Source organism: Muscardinus avellanarius (assembly GCF_963383645.1).
Source record: "Muscardinus avellanarius genome assembly, chromosome: 4".
In the NCBI taxonomy this organism is placed as follows: domain Eukaryota; kingdom Metazoa; phylum Chordata; class Mammalia; order Rodentia; family Gliridae; genus Muscardinus; species Muscardinus avellanarius.
The window spans coordinates 118,200,807-118,227,392 of NC_137789.1; the positions used below are offsets into that span (position 1 = coordinate 118,200,807).

General features: G+C 48.4%; 2 protein-coding genes across 4 annotated transcripts in view; both read right to left on the reverse strand.

Moving 5' to 3' along the window:
- NPFFR1 (neuropeptide FF receptor 1) overlaps positions 1 to 13,245 on the reverse strand; it is a gene marked incomplete at both ends in the record, with an annotated part of 33,711 nt that extends 20,466 nt beyond the window's left edge. The window contains one exon of the mRNA XM_080694818.1: positions 13,191 to 13,245. Within this exon, the coding sequence (XP_080550944.1) occupies positions 13,191 to 13,245 (55 nt within the window). The remainder of the gene's footprint in view (positions 1 to 13,190) is intronic.
- Positions 13,246 to 25,750: 12,505 nt separating this feature from the next.
- Positions 25,751 to 26,586, reverse strand: part of LRRC20 (leucine rich repeat containing 20) — a gene marked incomplete at both ends in the record, with an annotated part of 64,921 nt that continues 64,085 nt past the window's right edge. For all 3 annotated transcript variants that reach the window (XM_080695371.1, XM_080695369.1, XM_080695370.1), the window contains one exon: positions 25,751 to 25,905. In XM_080695371.1, coding sequence (XP_080551497.1) covers positions 25,751 to 25,905 — 155 coding nt within the window. The remainder of the gene's footprint in view (positions 25,906 to 26,586) is intronic.

Below are 26,586 nucleotides of genomic sequence, written 5' to 3' on the forward strand. Positions count from 1 at the left end.
GTGCCCTTGTGGCTATGTCCTGTAAAATCTTCATCTGCTGAACCCAATTAAGCCATTCCCCTACCGGAGGAGCTTCCTGGAGGTCTCAGTATGTGACGGTGGCTCTCTCTAGGGCCACTATGATGATCTCCACAATCAGGTTCCAGGTCACTGAAAGGTGGGGTTGGGGTGCAATCTCCAGTTCAAAAAAAAAAAAAAAGGAAACATATTTCCTGGCTATGACTTAGGGTAGGTCATGGCACACCTCTGGAACCAGACTCCTCGTGGCTAAAATGGAGGAGTTGGATGCGGAGGGACACACCTGTAATCCCAGTATTTGGGAGACCGAGACAGGAGGATTACAGGTTTGAATCAGCACATGATAATTTAGCAAGACTTTTCTTTCTTTCTTTCTTTCTTTCTTTCTTTCTTTCTTTCTTTCTTCTCTTCCTTTCTCTCTTTCTTTTCTTCTTTTTTTTTTTGGGTACTGGGGATTGAACCCAGGGGCATTCTACTTCCAAACTATACCCCTAGCTCTATCTTTAATTCCTTATTTTACACCAGGGTTTCACTAAGTTGTGGAGGTCCTCACTAAGTGGCTGAGGCTGGCTGCAAACCTATGATCTTCCTGTCTTGGCCTCCCAAGTACTGGAATTACAAGCATGTGCCACCATGTCTGGCAACCCTGTTTCAGAATAAAAATAAGAGCCAGGCATGGTGGTGAACACTTCTAATCTCAGGACACGAGAGGTTGAGACAGGAGGATCGCAGGTTCGCAGCCAGCCTCAGCAACTTTTTGAGGCCCTCTACAATTTAGTGAGATTCTGTTTCTAAATAAGAAATAAAAGGCCAGGCAGGTGGCACACGCTTGTAATCCCCGCGCTTGGGAGGCTGAGACAGGAGGATCGCACAGGTTCGAAGCCAGCCTCAGCTACTTAGTGAGGCCCTCAGCAACTTAGTGAGACCCTATTTCCAAATAAAGTATAAAAAAATAGGTCTGGGAGTATAGCCCGGAGGTAGAAAGCCTCTAGGTTCTACCCCCAGTACCACCAAAAAATAATAATAATAATAAATAAAAAATAAATAAAAATAGGTCTGGGGATGTAGCTCAGAGGTAGAATGCTTCTGGGTTCAATTCCCAGTACGAAGGAGGAGGAGGAGGAGGAGGAGGAAGAGGAGGAGGAGGAGGAAGAGGAGGTGGAGGAGGAAGAGGAGGTGGAGGAGGAAGAGGAGGAGGAGGAGGAAGAGGAGGAAGGAGGGCTGGAAGTATAGGTCAGAGGAGAAACCCCCTTGAATTCAATCTCAAGTACTACAAAGAAAAACCAGATAAAATAGTTAAGTGACCCTCTTATTGGAAAGCAGATGACATGTGAAGAGAGCTTGGAGCACATGGGTGCACTGGGCACTCAATGCAGGCCAGCTTAGTAGCAACAGTCCTAAGAGTGTTTGATTATACAATGGATGCGAGCATGGCATTTTTACAATACTCTTAGCCTGGGGCTCTCTACACCCGAAAGATGAATGAGAAAAAAGCAATTCTAAAGCCAGGCATGGTGGTAGATGCTTGTAATTCCAGCATTTGGGAGGCTGAGACCAGAGGATCACGATTTGTGAATAGCCCAAGCTACTTAGTGAGGCCTTTTCCAACTCTGTGAGACCCTATTTCAAAAATGTAAAAGAATAAAAACTAGGGCTGGGGGTGTAGCTTGGAGGTAGAATGCCCCTGGGTTCCACCTCCTGTACCACAAAGAAAAAAAAGCAATTCCAAAGGAAGGGGCTTAGTCCCAAAGGAGTTGGGCATACCCCTGAGTTCACAGCCCTCCAGCAGATAAGGGCGTCGTTGTTGCCACCTGCTGGTGTCTCCTGGTAACACATGGGAGCTCAGCCACAGATCCAAGACCTGGATTCACCCATGCATCACCACTCCTGAGAACCTTCAGGTGAATTCTGGCACTGGATCCTCTAAAGAACATCATTTGAGGGCTGCCAAGGGCAAAATCACACACACAAAAATAGGACAAATGGCTAATGACTGCATGAACCAAAAAGTTCAAACTCATTGGTAATGGAAGAAATGGCATTTTAAAAAGGACATTAGGTTAACCTTTTCATCAGTTAGATTGGCAAACATGAAAAGTGCTCAGGGAGTTCTGGTTGTGATTGTGCACTGCAGGGGGCAGGCAATCAACTGAGCCTTCTCAGCGAGGCTCATCCATCCAGCACTGAACAAGGGACCCACTCCCAGGCTGGAGATTCCAGTCAGATGTTTATCAGATGAGGTGTAGTGGCATGGGGGAAAATATTGCTCATGGGTTGCAACAGTTACAAAATGTGTGTGTGCATATATATATATATATATATATATATATATATATATGTATGTATGTATTGTAGATCCCTGTTTTGTATAAAAGCATGTGTGTTTGTGTGAACTGCAGATGAATTTTTTAAAAATGAACGATGTTAGCCGGGCGTGGTGGCGCACGCATGAAATCCCAGTACTTGGGAGGCTGAGACGGGAGGATTGCACAGGTTCGAAGCCAGCCTCAGCTACTTAGTGAGGCTCTCAGCAACTTAGTGAGACTCTGTTTCCAAATAAAATACAAAATAGGTCTGGGAGTATAGCCCAAAGGTAGAAAGCCTCTGGGTTCCATCTCCAGCACCACAAAAAAAAAAAAAAAAAAAAAGTTTGGATCCGGGCGTGGTGGCACAGGTTTATAATCTCGGCATTTGGGAGGCTGAGACAGGAGGATCACAGTCCGCGGCCAGCCTCAACTACTTAGTGAGGCTTTTGTAACTCAGTGAGACCCTGTTTCAAAATAAGAATAAAGCCAGGCATGGTGGCGCACGCTTGTAATCCCCGCGCTTGGGAAGCGGAGACAGGAGGATCACGCAGATTCGAAACCAGCCGCACTGGCTTAGGAGACCCTGTTTCCAAAAATAAAATAGGTCTGGGAGTATGGCCCGGAGGTAGAAAGGCTTCCAGGAAACCCAGTACCACCAAAACATAAAATAAAATAAAATAAAAAATAGGGCTGGGAGCGTCACTCAGAGGTAGAATGCCCCTGGGTTCCATCCCCAGTACCTCAAAAAAAAAAAAAAAATTAACGATGTTTGTCCACAAGGGGTGGTGTTTCTTTTATTGATTTTTATTTCCTTTTATTTATAACTTGCAATTGAGTTTTCTAATCAGAAGGAAACTTTTGTGTGTGTGATTAAATACTGACTACATTAGCCAATGTTTCTCAACCCTGATTCATATCAAAATCAATTGCCTTTTAACAATGTACACTCCCCATGCACACATACTATCACCAAATAAATCAGAATTTTGGCAGTGGTGTTTAGGCACTCTTATTTAAAAAAAAAAAAAAAAAAGCTCCCTTAGCTGGGTGTGGTGTTGGCGCACCCAGCTAAGGTAATTCAGGTACTTGGTCTGAGACAGGAGGACCGCAGGTCCGAGGCCAACCTCAGCAACTTAGGGAAAACCCCAGCATTTTAATTCATCTCCCATGAACTTTGCCAGGACTTTCTCTTGAAACACTACAAAATGGTCCCTGTCCAGAAGGAATTTATCGCCTTTGAAATTGCTGGATCTTCTCCCTCAAAGAATATTCAAAGCCGGGCATGGTAGTGCACGCTTGTAACGACAATACTCGGGAGGCTGAGGCAGGAGAATCATGGGTTTGCAACCAGCCTCAGCTGCTTTGTGAGGCCTTCCACAACTTAGTGAGACTCTGTTTCAAAATAAAGAATAAAAAATAAGGCTGAGGGTGTAGCTCAGAGGTAGAATGCCCTTGGGTTCAATCCCCAGTATTGCAAAAACAAACAAAAAATAAATAAATAATAAAAAAGAATACTCAATACCTGACATATTTTCAAGGGAAGACCAAGCACGGGAGATTTGGCGCATTTGGCCTCCATTATTATTTTTCCAGCATGGTGACTTCTCCCTTGGGAAGCCAGTCCTCCTTGTATGCCGCTTTTGAGGAACCGTCTACCCGGATTCTGCACCCACCCTTAGCTAAAGGATGGCAAATTTGACCTCTTTTGTCTGGGATGGGACTCTGGGTCCTAGGAACCCAGGATCCCCTCCCATGGAATGAGCTACCCAGCCCCTTCCAGTAGATCCCCACCGTTGCTTATGTGAAGCAGCTCCAGTCTCTGTTGCTTGCAACCTCTGTGTCTTGGCATTCCACCTCTGAGCCATACTCCTGGCCCTATTTTCTTTTTTATTTTGAAATGGTCTCAGTTGCAGAGGGTCTCCCTAAGTAGCTGAGGCTGGCCGTGAACCTGCGATCATCCTGTCTCAGACTCCCAAGTACTGGAATTACAAGTGTGCGCCACCACGCCTGCACTTATACAGTTTTGATGAGAAGTATACTTATTTTGGGGGGGTCAGGGACTGATGATGGGGGTCTCTAATCCCCATTGTCACCCTTTGTATGCCTGTGTGAACCGGAGAGGTCCAGCTCATCTACAGGTCCTCCTTAGCTCTCAATTGTGGGTGACACGGGCTTCTCACCTTTTCCCACCTAATGGGCTTGTCATCAGGCTCAGAGGGATTTCAGAGTAAATTATAAAGAGCCTCCTGGGGAGGGCGCGTCAAGTGTTGTGTGCACGTATGCCATTGTCAATGTGATTGACGTTATGTGAGACTGTAATGCATCAATAGAAGCACATAAGATTAAAAAGATTAAAATAAAAATAAAGGGCCTCACACACTCATGGGCTACATCGGCAACGCATAGTCATCTGCCAGGCAGCCGTGGGGGAGCCTAGGGGCCATAGGGATGTGCCAACTCATTTGAATTTTTTCCCAAGGAAGCAAGCCTGGGCCAGTTGCTTAGGAGGTACAGGTGCTGTGGCGAGGATCCAGGAGCAAGGAGCTTCCTGAGGCCTGCAACCCCCAGTGCCCTCCCACAGACAGAGCCACACCCGCCTCTCAGCACTCGGCACAGCAGCATGGGCTTCGCAAGCCTTCTTGGTGAGCAGGAGCAGGTGGCCTTCCAAGAACCATCTGGGTTGGAAAAGGCCAAAGATTTTAAGGCCAAGTTGCCGGGGCAGCCAACAGAGGCTCCTGACTAAGCCCCCCCCCTCCTTTTTTGTGCTTTTCCTTGTCTTATCTGGAGTCTTTTACCTTGTTTCCCCAGAAGCTCTCTGCTTTCCTCAGTTTTACCCACTAGAACCTGTATTCAGAAAAGATTCTGGTCTTCACTGGTCATTTCCCTCTCAGTGAAAACTGAATTGCCTTTATCACATATCGAGTCTGTATTCTCAGTCCATTGAAAGAAATGTCCAACCTTAGAAAGCGAGGGTAAAGCAGAGTGTGGTGGCACACACCTGTAACCCCAGGACTTGGGAGGCTGAGACAGGAGGATGCAAGTTCAAGGGCAGCAAATCTCTCAGCAATCTAGTGAGACTGTTTTTTGTTTTTTGTAGTACTGGGGATTGAACCCAGGGGCATTCTATCTCCGAGCTACCCCCGAGTCCTATTTTTTATTCTTTATTTTGAAACAGGGTCTCACTGAGTTGTAAAGGGCCTCACTAAGTAGTAGTTGAGGCTGTCCACGAACCTGGATCCTCCTGTCTCAGCCTCCCAAATGCTAGGATTACAAGCATGTGCCACCACGACCGACTTGAGGCTCTGTTTTAATATCTCTCTCTCTCTCTCTCTCTCTCTCTCTCTCTCTCTCTCTCTCTCTCTCTCTCTCTCTCTTTCTCTCTCCAGCAATGGGATGGAACCCGGAGACATTCAACCTCCGACTTACACCCCAGCCCTATTGTTTTTTTAGCCTTCTTATTTTTGGAACAAGGTCGCACTGAGTTGCAAAGGACCTCACTAAGTAGCTGAGACTGATCCTCCAGTTTCAGCCTCTCAAGTGCAGGGATTACAAATGGGCGCCACCATGCCCGGCTTGTCTTCTCTCTTGCTCTTGGTAGAGCTAAAGCTGTGGTCTGGAGCACCCTTTCTGGACCTATGGCTGCCGCTTCTTCAGCGTCTGCCTATCCAACCTATCCGTAGTGCTGTCACATTTCACTTCCCATTTCGGCCAGGTATAGAGGGGTTTTCCCTTCCACTAAAATAAATGTGCCTTAGGGGGGAAAAGCCATGGCCAATCCCGCTTAGAATGCTAGCTGCCTGGCACATGACCTAGAATGCAGAGATGATTAATTAATGTTGGTAATTCACATAGGTTCTAAAGACTACAGATTTTCCTCCAAGTACTGCTTTAGCTTTAGACTACTCTGCTATAAATATTTTCATTACTGTTGAAATTACATTCTTTTTTTGGGGAGAACTAGGGATTGAACCCAAGGGCATTCTACCTCCAAGCTGCACCCCAAGCCCTATTTACTTTATTTTATTATTTTAAATTTTGGTGGTACTGGGGTTCCTGGAAGCCCTTCTACCTCTGGGCTATACTTCCAGACCTATTTTATGTATTTTATTTGGAAACAGGGTCTCTTAAGCCAGCGCGGCTGGCTTCGAACCTGCGCGATCTCCTGTCTCTGTCTCCCAACCAAACACGGGGATTATAAGCGTGCGCCACCACGCCAGGCCCTATTTTTTTTTTAATTCTTTATTTTGAAACAGGCTCTCACTAAGTTGCAGAGAACCTCACTAAGTAGCTGAGGCTGGCCCTGAAACTTCAATCCTCCTGTCTCAGCCTCCCACATGCTGGGATTACAAGCATATGCCACCATGCCTGGCTCTTGAAATACATTCTACACAGCACTGAGCTATCTCTGACAAGAAAAGGAGAATTCTTTTTGTGTGTGTGTGTGTGTGTGTGTGGTGATGGAGACGGAACCCAGGGGCATTCTACCTCTGAGCTACACCCACAGTCCTATTTTTTATTCTTTATTTTGAAACAGGGTCTTACTGAGTTGCAAAGGGCCTCACTAAGTAGCTGAAGCTGTTCATGAACCATGATCCTCCTGTCTCAGCCTCCCAAATGCTGAAATTACAAGCATGTGCCACCACACCCGGCTCAAAAAGGAGAATTATTATTATTATTATTATTATTATTATTATTATTATTATTTGGTGGTACTGGGGTTCCTGGAAGCCCTTCTACCTCTGGGCTACACTCCCAGACCTATTTTTACATTTTTATTTGGAAACAGGGTCTCCTAAGCCAGCGCGCGCGGCTGGCTTCGAACCTGCGCGATCCTCCTGTCTCTGCCTCCCAAGCGCGGGGATTACAAGCGTGCGCCACCACGCCCGGCTGAGAATTATTTTCATGTCACAGGAAAATCAAAGCTCAAAGACAAAGAAACTTATTCTTAGAATATATGGTGCAGCAATGGCAAGCCCCCATTTGCTTGATTCTAGGTTTGGGGCATCAAATAAGAAGGGATCTTCTATGACTTTAAGTTCCTACTCTGGCTCTGCTATTTCCCACTCTCACATTTTCTCTGAGTACCATTAGTCATCGACAAACACCTCCAGTGTCCATTAGCAGCAGCTAGGGATCCTTGATTTGGAGGGGTCCTTGCCTCCCTGAGGCTCCTGCTACAAAGCTGACACCATGAACACTGCATGTATCAACTAAATACTTGTCCAAAGAAGAAGAAAACATCTAGTGTTATAGCAATTTATCTAAAATTAAAAATGATAATCTCACATAACAGTTTCATTTGTCTGATACCAAGCTTTTGATGACTTAAAGATAACATTTCAATATTTCTTTTTGCTTTCTTTCTTACCAGAGAATATTTTTTTCTTTCTTTTTTTTTTTTAGGTGAAACTATCATACATTTATTTATTTATTTTTCAGAAAAAAATCTATTCTAATATAGAATATGGACTCTAGATACCCAAAATGATCTCGAAAAAGAACAAAGCTAGAAGATGTATATTTTCTGATTTCAAACCATATAAAGCTACAATAATTGAAATAGTGTAGTACTGTTCTAAAGGCAGATATATAAACCATTGGAGTTAAATAAAAACCTAGAGATAAATTCTTCCATATATTGTCAAGTTATTTTTGACAAGGTTTCCACGAACATTTGGTGGAGGAAATAATAATCTTTTAACTAAATATTGTTGAAAAATAATACATGAAAAAGAATAAAATTGGACCCTTACCTAACACCATATACAAATATTAACTCAAAATAGATAAAAGACCTAAATATAAATCTTAATACTATAAACTTTTAGAAGAAAATCTGGGTCATAAAACCTCACAACATTGAAATTGGCAGTGATTTCTTGGTTATGATTTCAATGGCACAGGCAACAGAAGGGTAAACAAACTCCCTAAAAAATAAAAAAATATTGTATATCCAAAGACAATGTAAACAGAGTTAAAAGTTACTGATAGAATGGGATAAAATATTTCCAAATGCTATATCTGAAGGTATATTAATATCCCAACTAGAAATCCTAAAAATTAGCAACAATAAAAGCAAACAATACAATTTAGAGATAGGTAAAAGACTAACATAAATAATGAATCTCCACAGATAACCAATCTTAGTTGTCTGTTGGATGGAAAATCTTGTTTCTCTGGTTCTGGTGTATGTTACCTATTTCTTCTTTGTAGTTAATCTCTTTGAGTATTTTCTCTAGCGCTGGTTTTGAAGACATAAATTCCTTCAGTTTCTGTTTGTCATGGAAGCTTCTTATTTCCCCATCTAATTTGATAGAAAGTTTTGCTGGGTAGAAAATTTTTGGCTGGAAGTGGGAAGGAGGGATGGGGAGGGAACGGGGTGGGGATCGGGTGGGGGCTAACTGGGCGATGTGTGCATGTATGTCTACAAAAGTATTTTCTTTATACCATTATGATGTATGAATACAGTGCACCAATAAAAAAATTATTACAAAAAAAAGACTTTACAAGACAAGAAGAAGAAGAAGAAGAAGAAGAAGAAGAAGAAGAAGAAGAAGAAGAAGAAAAAAAAAAAAAAAAAAAAAACAGTGGCCAGAGGAAGAACCAGAGCTAGTCTGGGCTCATCTGAGAAGTAATGAAAGAGGACACCTAACCCCTTGGGATCATTCTTCCTCCACCTACCGCTTCCCAGCCAGGCACCACCACCCAGAGTCTCAGCATCCGCACTCCCCGGTTACTTATGTTCTCTCCCCATCCTTAGCAGGATCTTGTTTAGGAAAGACTTTGATAAATTTCTTCACATGGCTGAGGAAATGACTCATAAGAGCTCGCAGTGCTGTCTGTCTCTTTGGGCATTTCAAAAGGAGTCAAACCTTAAATCAGAAAATGCAAAGCTCTTGATGGTTGGTAATGAGAGAGAGGGGAAAAAAAAAGCTGTTGAGAAGAGATGGAATTCTCTTATGTTTGTCTTAAGTACAACTGATAGAAATGAGCCAGGGTGACAGTTTCACTCACTGTGCTATGGTCTCTCTCAACCACAGAGCTCCAGGCTGGATAGGCAGCTGTGCAGGCCACCAGGGGCTCCCAGGAAGCCACTACCTAGTGCTGGGGCCGTGATGGGACTGGGGAGTAGAGCCCATTTGCTGTCCTGCTGACTCATCCTAGGACCTACACCACACTCAGGGCTCAGGGGAGCAGGTGGATGGGTTACTGCTCAGATGCCAACTATGCAGGGGCTCAGTAGATGGCAGAATCTGTTTTAAGGCTTAAGAGAAGGCTTCTGGGCTCTCAAAGGCCCCTCCAGGCCCTATTTCCAGTCACCACACACATACACTTAAGCTGGATAATGAGATGAACTATCTTACTTCAACTCTGATTCTGGTTTGGTTTCCTTCCTTCCTTCCTTTCCTTTCCTTTTTTGGCAGTGCTGGGGAAGGAACCCAATGCCTCACACGCTAGGTAAGCTCTCTATCACTGAGCCTCATCCCTGGCCTAACGCACCTATTTCCTGCCTTTTTCCCCTTTCCTGTCTCGTTCTCCTCCTTTCCTCACTTCTGCTTCCTCTCATCGGTTTCCAAATTTATTCCCTATACCCAAGTTCTTGTCTTTGGGTACATTTTCAGAAGCAGGAAGAGGCTCCCGGTGTTTTGTACCTAAACTCAGGACCTTACATTTTGTGTACATTTACATTTTGTTTTCTTGCTTTCAACCCAGCATTTCAGTATGTCCTGACGACTTGAAATCCTGAATTTATTGCCCTGTGGGTGTTATGTCTCCTAACCGCAGATTTGATAAGCATGCCTCTTATTTTTCCTCTCAGGAACCCAGAGACTGCTATCAAGTATTAATAAAACCTTCACTGTCCATCCTCCAGCATCCTTCCCACAGCTCTCAACAGGTCACAAGATTTTCATGAAAGATCTTTGCAGGATCCCATTGAACCACTATAATTCTTTTTGCCTTTCAGAAACTCAGTCTGAAAAAGGAAATTTGGTAGGCTTAGCCTGAATTGTTTTCGACCAGCATTTATACAAGCTACTGATGAATGCTACATTTAAAAAAAAAAAAAAGTTTTGTTTCCTAGTGCAGGGCATCAAATTCGAGACCTCACACATGCTAGGCAAGTGCTCTACCATTGAGCTATATTCTGGGCTCTGAAAATATTTCTTGTTTTGTTTCATTTTTTATTTAAAAAGACATGCTTGTAAAACAGTGGTGAGCATGACAAAAGAGACAGTAAACATCCCTGAAATCTAACCTGCAAGCCCTTGTGGCCAAGCTGATTTGCAGACCTCCTTCAGCCCAAAGGTTTTAGCCAGGGTGGACATTCCTTTGCACTGCCACTGCCCCAGCAAACCTGCACCCGGGGGCCTCTTGGCATTGGTTTCTCTGAACCCCCAAACAGGAACAACTCAGAACTGAAGAAGCAGAGGAACTTTCAACCAGCGGGAAGGGCAAAAACAGCAACTCATCTCATGTGGGGAAAATCACCAGGGCATTCTGCACTCTTCTCCCATCGTCCCTAGCATATGGAACCCCAGCTGCCCACAGCTAAAACTAGTTCATTAATACACTCATTACTCCTTCCTTCCTTCCTTCCTTCCTTCCTTCCTTCCTTCCTTCCTTCCTTCCTTCCTTTTTAGGCAGTGCTGGGGAAGGAACCCAGTGCCTCACACACTAGGTAAGCTATTTCCTGCCTTTTTCCCCTTTCCTGTCTCACTCTCCTCCTTTCCTCACTTCTTCTTCCTCTCATCGGTTTCCAAATGAATGCCCTATACCCAAGTCTTTGTCTTTGGGTACATTTTCAGAAGCTGGAAAAGTCAAATAAAGATGCTTGTGACTAGCCGGGCGTGGTGGCGCATGCTTGTAATCCCCGCATTTGGGAGGCTGAAACCTGGAGGATGGTGGTTCGCGGACAGCCTCAGCTACTTAGTGAGGCCCTCTGCAACTCAGTGAGACCCGGTTTCAAAATAAAGAATAAAAAATAGGGTAGGGGGTGTAGCTCGGAGGTCAAATCCCCCTGGGTTCCATCCCCAGACCCACAAAAAATAAAAAAATAAAAAATAAAGATGCTTGTGACTATCTCTTTGCATATGTATTTTATAAACATCTCTCCAATAATAATTCCACGTGATTTTGCATAAAGGGGATAATCTTTTATTTAATTTACTTAATTTACAGGCATCTAGATGGTTTCCAACTTTGCACTGGTGAGCATGCTCGGGCACACAGATTCCCAAGTGTGCAAGGCAGCTCCCTTTTTATTTATTTGTTTATTTATTTTTTATTTATTTATTGGTGGTACTGGGGATGGAACCCAGGGGCTTTCTACCTCCAGACTATACTCCCAGACCTATTTTATATTCTATTTGGAAACAGGGTCTCACTAAGTTGCTGAGAACCTCACTCAGTAGCTGAGGCTGGCTTCGAACCTGTGCGATCCTGCTGTCTCAGCCTCCCAAGCACTGGGATTACAAGCGTGCGCCACTACACCCAGCTCCAGACGGTTCCTTTTGAAAAACTCTGAGCTATGTGATTGCTTTATTGGCTAAGTGTTCATTATGCATTCCATCATTTTCTCTGGAATTTTAATAGATTCAACATTAATCTTAGCAGTTTAGAGGTTTATAAAAGATATCATATCCCCTCCCTTTTACATCAGTACATAAGCCCAGCTTCAGTTCTCTGGCACTTTTTTCATTCTCTGTAATTTCCTCTAGGCAACGATTACATCTGCAAATGACCCTCCCTCCCTGGGCTGTCTTGTGTCTGGGTGTCGAGTGTGAACTTACTGTAGGTGGGGGGCGCCTTCTTCCCGTTGCTTTCCTATCTTGCGGTTCAATTTCCTCCTTTTGCCCTTTATTTCGCAGTGTGATGCCCTGCCCTGCGTGGTCTCCTGCCCCCAGCTCTGAGCTGATTCCTTCTCCTGGCCCTTGCTTAGACTTCAAAAGCTCTTTGCTGATGCCCCACTCCAACCTCGGGGCTTCAGCGTTTTACTCGCACTGTTCTTCCAGACCTGCTGGTCTCCCAGCTTCATCCTCTTCACACATTCCTCCTCACATCCCTGTGTGCCTTTCAAACCCTGGCTCTCGGGAAAGCTGCAAAGGGCAGCCTCACATGATCTCCTCTAAAGCCTTCTTTCACTCCTGAAGGCAGCCAGCATGTCGGGCTTTTGTTACCTCTGGTAGCAGCTTCTCCTCCTGGTGCGCCTTTGTCTTCTTTCATGCTCTTGGCCACCCTGTGAAGCCAATTGAATACAAGCTCCTCCATTCAAAAGATGAGAAACTGGTGGCACGGAAAGGTTTGGGCACCATCTCAGAGACCTGAGAGGTCCAGCCCTCCGTTATCCAGCTTCCTTGCATAAGCCTCACTCCCTAAATACAGGCTCACAGAGGGGTCCTGACTTCCACTTGACCAGGCTGGAGCAAGCAGCCTGTGCCTTGTGCCACTGCCCCTTAAATTCCTGAAGGTTAGGTCCTTACCTCCCCTTTCCCAGAGAGAAATTCTCTCTGCATGGTGATCGCTTCTAGAATTCTATCTCCTCTACTACTCCCACCCCTGCAAGCAAAGTTGGTGACAATTCCCCTAAATCTAATAACCAAGCTGTCCTCATCTGGTTTCAAATGAGCCTCTGTTCAGGTGTGAGGGACTGTGTGCTTGTTATACACGCACAAACCACGGACCAAATGGCACTCTCAGCTTTATCTCTCTTTTTCTCTCTGTCTCCGTCTCAGCCTCCCAAATAGGAGCCACCACACCCGCACCCACAGGCACACACTTGCCGGGAACACAGAGGCATTCTCAAGTCTAGTCTCTGTTACACACACACACACACACACACACACACACACACACTCACTCACTCACACTCAGACACACCATAGACATAGAGGACTCTCAGGTCTCTGTCGCTCTCCCCCATCCACCCACAACAGACACACCGTGGATATAAAGGGATCCCCAGGTCTTCCTCTTTCGGTGTCTCTGTCGCTGGGACAGGTTCTGGGCAGCACGGATGATCAGCCCTCCTTCCTCTCCCGTGGCCCCCTGCTCCTCAGTCAGCACCCCGCACCGCCCCAGCCCCGGGGTCGCTCACCCTCCATGCTGCCTGCTCCTGCCGGCACCGGGACAGTCTCAGATGGAAGGAGCAGCCTGCGGGGCGCTCAGGTCCGCAGGGGCGTCTGCGTCCGGGCCTGCGTGCTGCCTCTGCGGTCCGGCCGGCCGGGCAGGGGGCGCTCCGGGCCCCACCCCGCCCTGGCCCGGCTGCCCCGGGACCCCGACCCCAGCTGGCGCTCTGGCGCTTAGCTGCTGCCCGCCGGACTCTGCCGCCTCACGCCTCCGGGACCAGACGCCAGGAGGGGGCTCGCGCCGCGCCGTCGCCATGGCACCCGCACACCTGTGCCTGCCCGGCGAGGGCGCCCAGGCGCGCGTTCCCCATGCAACTCTCTGGGACCTAGCACCCTCCGAAGTGCCGGGCGCGCCTCGCCGTCCCTGCAGCCTCGGAGCCCGCGCGCTAACTCCCTCGCCCTGACCTGCGTGCCGCCCAGCCTCGGTCCAGCCATTCACCGTCGCCGCCCCAGCCTGACCCTCAGGCAGGCAGCCCGGGGTCCAGGATTCTGGGCGCTCCTGAGAGGGCCATTCGACGCAGCCGTGGGCCGCAGGAGGACCTGGGGGGAGTGAGGGGTGGTGGCAGGGGATGGCAGGGGCAGGGGGCGAGCAGGTCGGTCGGCTCTGAGCTCTCCCGGGAAAATGGGGACAAGGCCTTGGAAGATGACCGCTGGCTTTGGAATTAAGCATCCCAGGCCCTCGCCAGACATTTATTTGTACCTGAGTCCCAGTTTTTGCACTTTTAGAATGATTTTTTCGGGGGCAGTAAATGCGATGATGTCAAAGTTTCCAACCAGGTAGGGCATAGTGGCACTTATGATCTCAGTACTTGAGAGGCTGAGACAGGAGGTTCAAGGCCAGCCTCAGCAACTTAGCAAGGCCTGCTGCAACTTAGTGAGACCCTGTTTCAAAAATAAATAAATAGCCGGGCGTGGTGGTGCACGCTTTTAATCCCGACGCTTGGGAGGCGAAGACAGGAGGATCACGCTTGTTCGGAGCCAGCCTTGCTGGCTTTAGAGACACTGTTTCCACATTAAAAAAAAAAAAAAAAAAAAGTTAAAAAATAGGTCTGGGAGTGTAGCCCGTGGGAATGTATCCCGGAGGTAGAAGGGCTTCCAGGAGCCCCAGTACCACCAAAATAAATAAATAAAAATAAATAAATAAATAAATAAATAAATAGGGCTGGTGTGTAGCTCAGAGGTAGATGATCCCCACTATCACAAAAGAAAAAAAAGTTTCTGACCAGCACATACTAGATGCTCAACTAACGGTCCCTAATTAGTAAACACCGCTTTCCCATCATCCTCAGCCTGTCATCATCCAACAGACACCACACAGATTTTTTGTCATGTGAATGAAAATCCCAAGTTCTAGACAAGTGAATGCTCTAAGGAAGTGAGTGATCCACCCTTCTTCCGGCGGGGGTCAGGGGTTTGCTTGTGAGAACTCCTAAAGTTCTAGAGGCCAGTGGCTCCCAGTCCTGGTTCACACATTAGAGTCACAAGGGGAGCTTTAAAGAAAATCACCAGTGCCGATGTGCAGGCCACTCTTCTCCCGCTTGATCTGATGGGACCAGACCAATGGAATCACATCCATTCCTGGTGGATAGGACCTGAGCATCCGTGCATCCTCAAAAGTCCCCAGGCGATTCTAATGCATGGTCAAGGTAGAGAGCATTACTGCCACAGCCCTTCTTGGCTTTTCCCCTTCCACAGGGTCCTGACCCCCAAGTGCTCATGGTCATCGGTGGGAGACACAGAAGAAAGCGTATGACCGAAAGCTTTGCCTTGGCCACCCACCATACTATCCCCAGGTGCTCCCCAAATGTCATTGTGTCCCTTCTCTGCTTGTGTTCCCCTGTGGGCTTCTTGGTGCCTCTTGGTTTAAACCCGAAGCCTCCACGGGTCATACAAGCCACTCTTGACCCCGTCTGCCTTGAATCCTACTGTCTCCTCCTCCATCACCGGACTTTCCCCTCCAGGAGCACCTCTCAGTCCCCTTTGCTGGCCATTGCCTTTGCCCGTGCCCTGCCCAATGCCTGGGTGCTCCTGTCCACCCCTCTCACCTGCCCACTGGCCCATCCCCTCTTTGCCCCTACATCTCTAGAATAGCTTGGGCTGGTGGTTCCCCAACCTTGCTGCATTTTAGAGTAACCAGGGAGATTTTAACACCCACCCTCCCGGTGCTGAGGTCACACTCCACACCAATTCAATCCACAAGTGGAGACCAGATCAGTTAGTGGGTGAAGACCTGCAGGTGCTTCCAGCATGTAGCAGCATGAGGCGCACTGCCTGCAACATTCTAGCAATATTTCTCTTCCCAGGCCCATCTCCCAGCTCGGCTGTGACCCTATTCCTTTGCCTTCAGCTCTCTGGGGTGTCATAACAAAATACCATGGGCTGCGGGGCTTCACAGAAATGTCTTTCACCCAGTACTGGAGGCTGCTAAGTCCAAGATAAAGGTTTCAGCCTATTTAGTTTCTGGTTAGGGCTCTCGTCCTGAGTTCTAGGTACTGTGTCTCACTGTACTGTCCCATGGACTATCCTTCATGTGTGTACAGGAGGGAGACATTCACTGGTATCTTTTTTTAAATTTTTTATTGGTGTGTTGTAGTTGTACAATGGAATACAAGATGGTAGAGGCATACTTGCACACATCGCCCAATTAGTCCTTACTCAGTTCCCACCCCATACCCTCCTCCCTCCCTTCATCTCATGTTTGGCTTAGTGATTGACTTTGACATGTTTGTTAATGTACATCATGTGCATTAGGGGATTTCCCTCTTCCTCCTCCCAGCCCCCTGAGTTAGGTCGCCTTATTTACTCATCTATGTTTTTTCCTTTTTTGTCTAGAGTTCATCCTTTGAGTTCTTCCTATGATCATTTTCTCCCTAACTTTCACATATTAGGGAGAGCATCCAATTTCTTATTTTTTGTGACTGACTAATCTCACTTAGTATAATGTTCTCCGGTTTCATCTATTTCCCTGTAAATGACATAATTTTGTTTTTCTTTATGGCTGAGTAAAATTCCATTGTGTACATATCCCATAGTTTTATAATCCATTCACCCACCTGTTGATGAACATCTCGGCTGGTTCCATAGATTTTTTTTTTTTTTTTTGTGGTACTGGGGATGGAACCCAGTAGCATTCCATCTCCAAGCTACACCCTCAGCCCTATTTTTTATTCTTTATTTTGAAACAGGGTTTCACCAAATTGCAGAGGGTCTCACTAAGTAGTAGCTGAGGCTGTCTGCAAGCTGTGATCCTCCTGTCTCAGCCTCCCAATGCTGGGATTACAAGCGTGTGCCACCATGCCCGGCCTGGTTCCATAGTTTGGCTATGGAAAATTGTGCAGTTATGAACATAGATTACACATGCATTAGTTTCGTAGTTTGGTTTCCATTCTTTTGAATAGATACACAGAAGCAGTATTGTCTTCCACTGGTATCTTTTAGAAGGACACTAATCCTAGGGAATCCAGACCCCATCCTTAAGACCTCATTTAATGTTAATTACTTCCCTCATGCTCCAATAATCACACAGGTAGGGGCTAGGCTGTCAAAATATCAGTTTGAGGGGTACATAAACATTCAGTCCACGGCATCCTCCAAGAGCGGATCCCTTCCCGTTCACTACAGTATGCTCCAGCCCAGCCTTCTTCCCAGGCACAGGCGCTCCCTCTCTGGGTGTGGATGGAATGCACGAGGCCTGTGCCATCCTCACGCATGCATGCTCTCTCTAAGCAGAGTTGGAGGTGTGTTCTGAGATGCTTGAAAGAGTTGGTAGGTGCCAGGAGAAGGGTTGGCAGGAAGCCAAAGAGTGCCCCGTAGGATAGCTCCCACGTGGTCGGGATGCCAGGTATCTCCGATGGGAGACTCACTCTCTCCCTGGCTGGAAATGCACACATACCTTTGGGCCAAGGAAGGCCACTAGGGTAGCTGCCATTTTGAAAAGGCTTAAAATCCCTGGGGAAGGGGAAGGGGTGTCTCAGGGTGGTAGAAATGTGGCTGCTGGGAATCAGATCCCCAGCATGCTGACTGCCAGTTTTTGCAGCATTAGCCAATGGAGGTGGGGATGGGAAGTAAGATGAATAGTAAGGCCAGGGAGCTGCTGAGAAGCTGAGACCCAGACAGGGGTGAGGTCCCTTCCTGGGAGCCAGGAGGCACCTATTAGTCTCCTGAATCAACCTCCTAGGAGAATTTCCTTCAAAATGTCCTAAAGTGCTTCCTAGTGAGCTTTCCCCAAGGAAGCAGATCAGCATTGTTACCTGCATTTATAGATGACAGGTGAGGGCTCTAATGGCCGCCGACTCACTCCCAGGGCCACGGAAACCAGAGGAGAAGCCAAGAATTCCAAGCTGGTGAGCTCCTAGACACCAGGACCCAGCGATGGCTGCAGACCTGGGCGTTTGCCTGGGTTCTGCAACCAACTCCCAGCACTCTCTTGGGCAAGTCACTCCATTTGCTTCTGGAACAGTCTGGAACACTCCCTCAAAACCTTAGTGTTCCATCTTTGAAGCCAGAGAGGTTTGGACAGAAGAGAGATTTCACTGACCGTCCACCTTCTCCTTTGGAGAATCCAGCTTCAGGGGGTCTTCCTGAATAGGGACTGGGGGAGACCCTAGGAACAGGGACACACTGAGGAAGCCCAGATCTCTGGCTGAGGTCTGCACTTGAGGTACTGATGGGGGAGAGTTCTGGGGTGGATACTGGGCCAAGAAGGACTCAGGCTTCTGTGTCAGGAAAAACACATCTCTAGGGAGAGTGGTTAGGACAAGGTGGACGAGATGGGAAGTTCTCTGGGGTGGCTGGGGACAGCCCCGAGGCCTCATCCATCTTAGATGGCACCTTATATAAACCTTGTCTAGGCCCTGCCTACAGATTCTAAGAGATGTGCATGAACTCTGGTCGAAAGGTCTAGAGTTACCCTCCAACCCAACCCGGCCCCACTTGTTGCTGACCTTGGCTAAGTGCTCATCATTTATGCAATGGAAACAAAGATAGTCACCACCTCCCCTGTGGTTGTGGAGATTCAATGAGAGGGTAAGTAGAAAGCCCTTAGCCGGCTGCAGATGCACAGTGAGCTGCTGCCGCCATGTCTCCTCTAATCCTTGTCGCACCTCTGGTTATTTCCCTTCCCCTCAAGCACTGGATGGCTCCAGCCCTTTCTCTAACAGAAACACACAGCAGTTGATAAACTCAGTCCCAGAAAGGCTAGCACTCAAAAGCCACCTGCTATGAGGCAGAATCTGTTAGTTACTCCAGACCTAGGAAAGAGACCCAGATGGTAGATAAAGGCGCGAAGCAGTTTAACAGGCCTACCTTGACAATGTGCCATTGTAATTTTGCTCATTATTATTAATTAAAGGCACAGGCTCTGTGAAGTTAAATGTCAACCTGTGGATTTGTGTCCCCAAATTGCCTGGTAGGACATTTGTGGCTACTGTTGTCTTGTAGAATATTCATGTCCCTTACTCAAATGCAGATGTGTGTGTGTGTGTGTGTGTGTGTGTGTGTGTGTGTGGTACTGGGGGTGGAATCCAGGAGCTTTTTCTACTTCTGGGCTATACTCCCAGACCTATTTTATACTTTATTTGGAAACAGGGTCTCACTAAGTTGCTGAGAGCCTCACTAAGTAGCTGAGCCTGGCTTTGAACCTGTGCGATCCTCCTGTCTCAGCCTCCCAAGCACTGGGATTACAAGGGTGTGCCACCACGCCTGGCTACATGCAGATGGATTTTTTTTTGTTGTTGTTTTTGTTTTTGGTGGTACTGGGGTTCCTGGAAACCCTTCTACCTCCGGGCTACACTCCCATACCTATTTTTATATTTTTATTTGGAAACGGTATCTTAAGCCAGCGAGGCTGGCTTCGAACCTGCGTGATCCTCCTGTCTCTGCTTCCCAAGCGTGGGGATTACAAGCCTGCGCCACCATGCTTGGCTTATGCAGATGTTTTTGGGTTTTTTTGTTTTGTTTTGTTTTGGTGGTACTGGGGTTCCTGGAAGCCCTTCTACCTCCGGGCTACACTCCCAGACCTATTTTTATATTTTTTATTTGGAAACAGGGTCTCCTAAGCCAGCACGCGCGGCTGGCTTCGAACCTGTGCGATCCTCCTGTCTCTGCCTCCCAAGCGCGGGGATTACAAGCGTGCGCCACCACGCCTGGCTGCAGATGTTTTTTAAAAGCAATTTGGAGACAGACCTAGACTCTTTTTTTTTTTTTTTTTTGGTGCTGGGATAGAACCCAGGGCCTCCCACATGCTAAGTAAGTACTCTACCATTGAGCCACACTCAGAGCCCAAGAATCTCCCATTTCTAACATCCCGCCCCCAAATGCTATTGATACTGATGATCTCAGGACCATTTGAGTATCAAGGGTTTGTCCAACCCCTCAACTCGATCTCAAGGAATTCTCTTCTCAATTCTGACAGGGGTTAATATTAGATCACAGAGAGAAGGCAATCTTTGACCAAAAGCAGTGATTTAATAATAGTGGGATTTCAGGCGGTGAGGGCAGAAGACAGGGTTGGAGGACTGCCCATCCACTCGCAGGCCCCACCTGAGGAGCCACTCTCAGGAGCCAACTGTGGCTCCTGGTTACTCTACTTACAAAAAACCCCAGCCACAATACCATGGCTTGTGAGAGTCTGGGAAGACCAAACCGCGGAGGATTTTCTGTTTTCAGTCCTGTGGAAGCCAACTCACAGGCATTTAAGATGGGATCTGAACTCGCTGGTATAGTGGCCCTATCAGACAGATTCTCTCAAAAGCAGAGGTCTTCCAACTTCAGTGTGCATCACCATCCACCTATTCAGCCATTCAGTAAACATTGTGTACCTACTATGTGCCGGGCATTGCTCAAGAGCTAGAGATATAGGCGAGACCGAGAGATTCTAGTAGGATTAAACAGGCAATAAACAAAATAAGTATAGAGAATACTAGATATAAGTCCTGTGGAGAAAGAAAAAGTTGAACTGGTTTAGGGAGATAAAGGTACGCGGGATGGAATGGAGAAGCTGCAGTAGGAGTGGTTAGGGTAGCTCTTGATTTGAGCAAAAACCTGAAGGACATGAGGGAGTTGGCCAGTGGAATACGGGGAAGGGAAGCCAATGCAAAGGCCTCGAGGCATGAGCTCACTTGGGGCGCTGGGGGAGCAGCTGTGTCTTGCAGTGCGTCTTTTGAGTACTGAAAGAGACCAGAGAAATAACGGGCAGATGACACCGAGCCTAGAAGACCATTCTAAGGCCTAGTTCTACAGTGAAGGGACGGAGAGCCATTCAGGACTCAAGACAAGATGAGTGATAGGACCTAGGAGTATCCCTCATATGCTGTATGGAGGGTCCACAGGGACTGTTTAGGGTATGGGCTGTGCATAGGTCCAGAATCTGGTTTCCTGGGTGCTCCGGCGGATCTGGCCAGCTGATTGATTCTCTTGTAGTCCAGAGAGGCAGTACCACTCCTTGCACAACTTCAGTGGGTATACTGTTTTCTGTGTAACTGGTGCCAGTTGTAGAGACTGTGTTGTGAATGATCTGCCACCAGAGCTGTGCACTGAGGCAGTCTCCATGCCCACCCTGGAAGAGGCACCCTAACCCAGGTGCTTCCCACCTACAGGAAGGAAGGTGCTCGGATGCCTCTGTGGTATGAATCTGAAGGCACCCAGCCTCACTAGTTGTCCTCCGAGGCCTGAGATAGATCATTTGTAGGTTCCTTAACTATGAAGATGGGATAAGCAGAGAACTACCCATCCCTCACTTCCTATGGAACCAAATCCCCTTCAGCCTCCAACCAGGCTTCAGTGCTGGTTAGCACACAGCTCTGCATCCTCACAAGAGAGGCCAGGTTGTCAGCTGGATGCCAAAGTCTCGGCCCACCAAGGCAGGTGAAAGTAGCTGTGAGAGGAAGCTGGCAGGTGCAGTAAATGACCTAAGGCTGATGTTCTTACCTGCATCCTGTATCGTTAACTGGCACTGGGTGCTGGCATTAGGAATATGGCAGTGTTGGCACCCATTTATAGATGAGGTAGGTAAAGACTTGGAGAGGCTTTGTCAGCTGGAGAAAGTGATGGGTCACTTGTCCTATCATGTCACCTCGTGAGAGGCCTGGTGCTCACGGCCAAGGTCCTGGACCTGGAGCAGCAATACAGTCCAGCGTCACCGAGCCAAAGCCCTGCCCCTTCCCAGTCACACACAAACCCGCTCAGCCTGGCTCCTCATCGCTGCAGCAGGCACCTCGAAGGGCACTGCTAGTAGTAAACAAGGAAACATACAAGAGCCTTCCTACAGCCAGTCAACACTAGGCACTCCATGAGCGCTTGTGGCTGTGTCTCCCCGAGACACTAGTCAGAACAGTCTGGCTGCTCGAAGGCCCAGGAGGTTTCCCTGCCCTGTGGCCCTGAGCTGCGCTCCTCTCCCAGGCTGCCCTTTCTGGTCTTGGCATCTCTCCCAGAGATCTGCTGAGGCTTTCTGGGGTGACTGCCAATTCGCCCTGCCAAGAACTGCTCCCTACCTCCCTGGCTGGCTTTCTGAGACAGGACAGGCATAGTTCAGGTAGAGTGGCTTCAGAGCAGGGCTCTGGGGTCCAACAGGGTATCTGGGGAAATTCACAATCAAAATCTCTACCCTACACAGCTTACCATCTATTGCAACTTCATTACTTTACCGCTGTTTTCAATATAACCACGCTATTCTAGGAGACTCTTATCTGGGAAGTAAAGGTGGTAAATAATTTTTGTTCATTCCAGAAGCTTTCTGTAAGAGTCACTTAGAGCGACATCAAGCTGCTCAACTCTGAAAAGCGCCAAAGGAGAGTTTCTACCCCAAGATGCTTTGAACCCTTTGCCTCAAAATCCTCCTTCCTTGCTGATGGGATCCGGTGGCATATGCCTGTAATCTCAGTACTTGGAAGGCTGGGACAGGAGGATTGTAGGTTCAAGGCTAGTCTCAGAGAGACCCTGTTTCAAAATAAAAAAATAAATAAATAAAAAGGGCTGGTGGTGTAGCTTGGAGGCGGAATATCCCTGGGTTCAGTCTCAGTACAAAAATAAACAAAAACTCTCATTGCTGTGTCCACAGATCCTAAACCACGTCATGATCTTTACCCAATCCTAATCTAGGCTCTGTCCCCTGCATGAAAAGCCCTACCTAAAACCTCAGATCCCACCCAACACCCTAGGAAAAAACTGCCGGTAAAACTCAGTCTTGTGACAGGAAGAGCCTGTGGGAGCATTAGGTAGGCCTGGTGACCTGTGTGAACCAGCATTGGACAGGAGGCTGTGAAGGAGTCCTCCCTGTGAGCCTGGGGCGGGGGAGGGGCCACCCACAGGGAACAGTTAGAATGATAGCTGGGCCCTCAGGATCCGAGATCTGGTGACCACACGAGATCCAGAAAGGCCCTTGGGGATCTTCTAGTGCATCCCTTTATATTACAGCTGGCAAACAGTCCTGGAGAGGGAAAGGGGCTTGTCCAAATCACAAAGCTAGCTAAGGAATAAATGAGTTAATATCTGTAACATACGTAGACATTGCCCACTAAGCTCTGTTTGTTAAATAGAAAGCATGGACTATCTGGTCTAGAATTCAAGACCAACTCAAGCTGTCCTTTCAGATTTAAAAAACCAAACCTGACTTAATCTTGAACCCAGAACGTGGTTCTTTTATGGAGTGGGCCTCAGAACCACCTGAAGTTCTGTTCAAATGTAGTGAGGGGCCCCATACCTGGGTTTCTGACCATAGGTCTGAGATATGGGTAAGAATTTGTATTTCTGACCAGCTTCCTGGTGGCACTGATGCTGCCTGCCCAGAGACCCCCTTTGAGAACCATGAGTTCAGAGGAACAAATTCCTAAGGGTGAAGTGCCTGGCACCAATAGGGGAGCTGCTGTTGGCAGTGGGTCTCTATCCTCCCCCAGGGCCACCCAGCTGCTGGCCACGCATCGGTTCTGCTTGGCTGTGCCTGGGCCCACCTGTGACTATTCTGAGGGTTACCTCAGTCTAGCACCCTTGACCTCCTGCTTTCCCCAAGTGGGGCGGTCTCTCTTCCCAGGTGAGCTGGTCACACCTTGCTTCCTGGAGGTGTGTGTGGGGAGAATGAACCAAACAAAAACCAGGCAGCTGAAACCAACACATTCTTTATTGCAGACCGAAGCTAAGGGGCTCACTCACACTGTGAGCCCGGATTAGGGTGCTTCTCTGACTGCCCAAGCTTTCCCAGAGCCAAAGGCTTACTGTTCACATAGAGCAGAAAACAACTTCCAGAAGCAACCCCTTCAAAGGGCCTGGGGCAGCAAGCAGCTTGGCAGGCAGGGCTGAACCAGAGAGGCAGGTCCAGAGGGCCAGGCGCACCTGCCCTCATCTCCTAGTGCCTGCGGTCGCCTCTTTCACTGCGAGTGTCATGCAGACCTGAAAGAGCCAAGAGGCCGCGGGTCTCCCAGGGCTGGGTTAGGAGGAGGATGAGCACAGACTCAGATCCCTGGAGGTGCAGGGGGAGAACCAAGGAAGCCTTTACCCTTGGCTCTGAGAACGAGAATGCACCCAGGGTTACCCCAGACCCTCGCTTCTCAAACTATAAAGTACTTGTAGGAATCAGCTGGAGGAGATGTTAAAAAGCAGATTCTGACGCAGGAGGCCAGAGACACTGCATTAGTCTAACAGGCCTCCAGGTGAAGCTGCTGTTGCTAGTCACAGATCATGCTTCGAGGTGCAAGGCTCTGGGCCAAACGATGTGTCTGTGCATTCCAGAGAAGCATCCTCCTCTTCAGCAAGAAGAAAGCCCATCACAGAACACAGGGCGGGTGGCCGGCCCAGGCTGGCCTGCACCTGCTAAACCCCATGTGCCGGCAGTGTCCACAGCTGAACTCAGTGGCCCTGGAGATCGTGTGCTGACCTCTTCACCCCGGAGACCCTCTTCCTGGAGTGGCCAAATGGCTTGGGGCATGAACAGAGTGAACAGGTCCCTCTTGGGACACTGAGTGCTCAGTGACGGCCAACAAAGGTCCAACCTGAGAGCCAGGAGAGCCAAAGGAGGGCCACACTGGGGCGGCATTCTGAGTGAGTGGGAGAAGCCTCATTCTGCCCAAGTCCTGGGGCCTCTGGAGCCTCCACTGACGAAAGCAGAGGTGCAGAGCAGGTGGGGTTTGGGCAACCCGAGTCTGCCTGCTCCAAGATGAGACCGCGGAGGTCAGGGGTTCTCCAAAGCACAGGTTTTACCAGGAAGCAGTAGCCCCTGCCCTCTCCTGGTAGGGGACTGGCCATTTCTGCTTGCCTGATACTGTTCCCCTTTTAGCACTGAATGCCCACATCCTAAGAAACCCTCAGTCTGGGGGAGGCAAGGGTGGCTGGCCACCTTATTGCCTGCCGCACCTGAGACAGAAGGTTGAGGACCTTGCAATGGCTAGGTCATCAGGGATATGGGTGGTGGCCTGGGAGCTGGCTGGTTACAAATCCAGTGGTCCACAGTGGCTTCTGCCCCAGGGGGCCACGAAGGCAGCCAGGCTGCTGTTAGAGGGAGTGTGGTGAGAGTGACCGCCTAGTTACTTCAGACCAGAGCCACGGGCACAAATGGCCACCTCTCCTGCAGCTCCGGGATGAGGATCAGGCACACCTGGCCGCTCCCCAGGGAGAGATGGAGTGCTCAGAACTTCCTGCCTGCTGATTTCTTCATCACAAGGAAGGGCAGAACTTGCTTCCCAGTGTCCGGCCAGGTGATCCTCAGGCTCCTTTGTAGACACTCTTGCCCTGCAACAGGGTCATACTCTGCAGCAATTCCAAGGACTCCTGTTGAAGCTCCTGCCAATCCAGAGGCCCAGATGGTTGAGGATGAGGCCCTTGACAGTTCAGTTCTCAGAAAGAAATAGATGGAGATTGTCTTCTCCTCTTAGGGCAGCACCTGGCTCTCAGCACTAGCAACAAGGCCTCAAACCCACAGGGGCCCAGAAAACACTCAGCAATGCTCATTTGGGGTCTCAGAGTGTGATCTGGAGGTGAAATCTCTAAGGAGCCCAAAGGAGGCAAAAGCTCTCCTCTACCACCTTCCTCCCCAGCAACAAGGCTCAGAGAGGGCAGGAGGTCTGCCCAAGTTTGCACAGCACCTATGAATACCCAGTGCTCGAGCCCTGCCTCGTCTCCTCCCTCTGGGCATTCCAAGCCCCACTACCACTCTAAGCTAGCTATCCTGGGCTGGCTGCACCCCTCCCACCACACGCTGATTGGCCCACCCACCCCGTTTCCCAAACTTGGCCTTCACAGGCCGGCGGGCCTCCCTCCTCTCAGGGTGCCAGGCCAGCAGCTCTGTCCCTTGCTGGATGGCACGAGGAGGGTGGCCTAAGGTGGAGGGGCCCGCACGCCCTCTGGAGACGTGAGCATGTCAAACTTGATGAGTGGCGGGGCGATCACACGCACTTCAGCGTTCAGCGGGTTGAAGCGGAGGTTGACGGTGCGCAGAGCTGGCATGGCGGCCAGCTTCTCCACTGGCACATCTGCTGGGAGAGAGGCGACAGGTTAGGGGCTGGGAGCAAGCAGGTGGGGAGGAAGGACATTGCAACAAGGAGACATGGAGTGCATGGTGGTGAGGAGCAGCAGCAGCTCTCCACTGCCCACTGCACACAGGTGTCCAGCTGTGTGCAATGTGTGTGTGGGTCATGGACCTCCAGGAGATCCCAGCCACATGGAGGGCAGCATCTTAGAAATAAGAACCAGGTGTCTCAAAAAGTTAGAGTTGGCATTGCCACATAAGCCATCTTTTTTTTTCTTTCTTCAATACCAGGGATAGAACCCAGGGGCATTGTATCTCTGAGCTACACCCCCAGCCCTATTATTTAGTCTTTTTATATTTATTTATTTATTTATTTATTTATTTAAATTTTTTTTTTTTTTTTTTGGTGGTACTGGGGATGGGACCCAGAGGCCTTCTACCTCTGGGCTACATTCACAGAACTATTTTATATTTTATTTGGAAAGAGAGTCTTGCTAAATTGCTGAGAGCCTCACTACAGAGCTGAGGCTGGCTTTGAACCTGCATAATCCTCCTGTCTCAGCCTCCCAAGCGCAGGGATCACAAGTGTGCACCACCACACCCAGCCTGGCATACATGGCTGTACAGGACCGGGTATACATGGCTGGTACAGAGCCTGGCATACATGGCTGTACAGAGCCTGGCA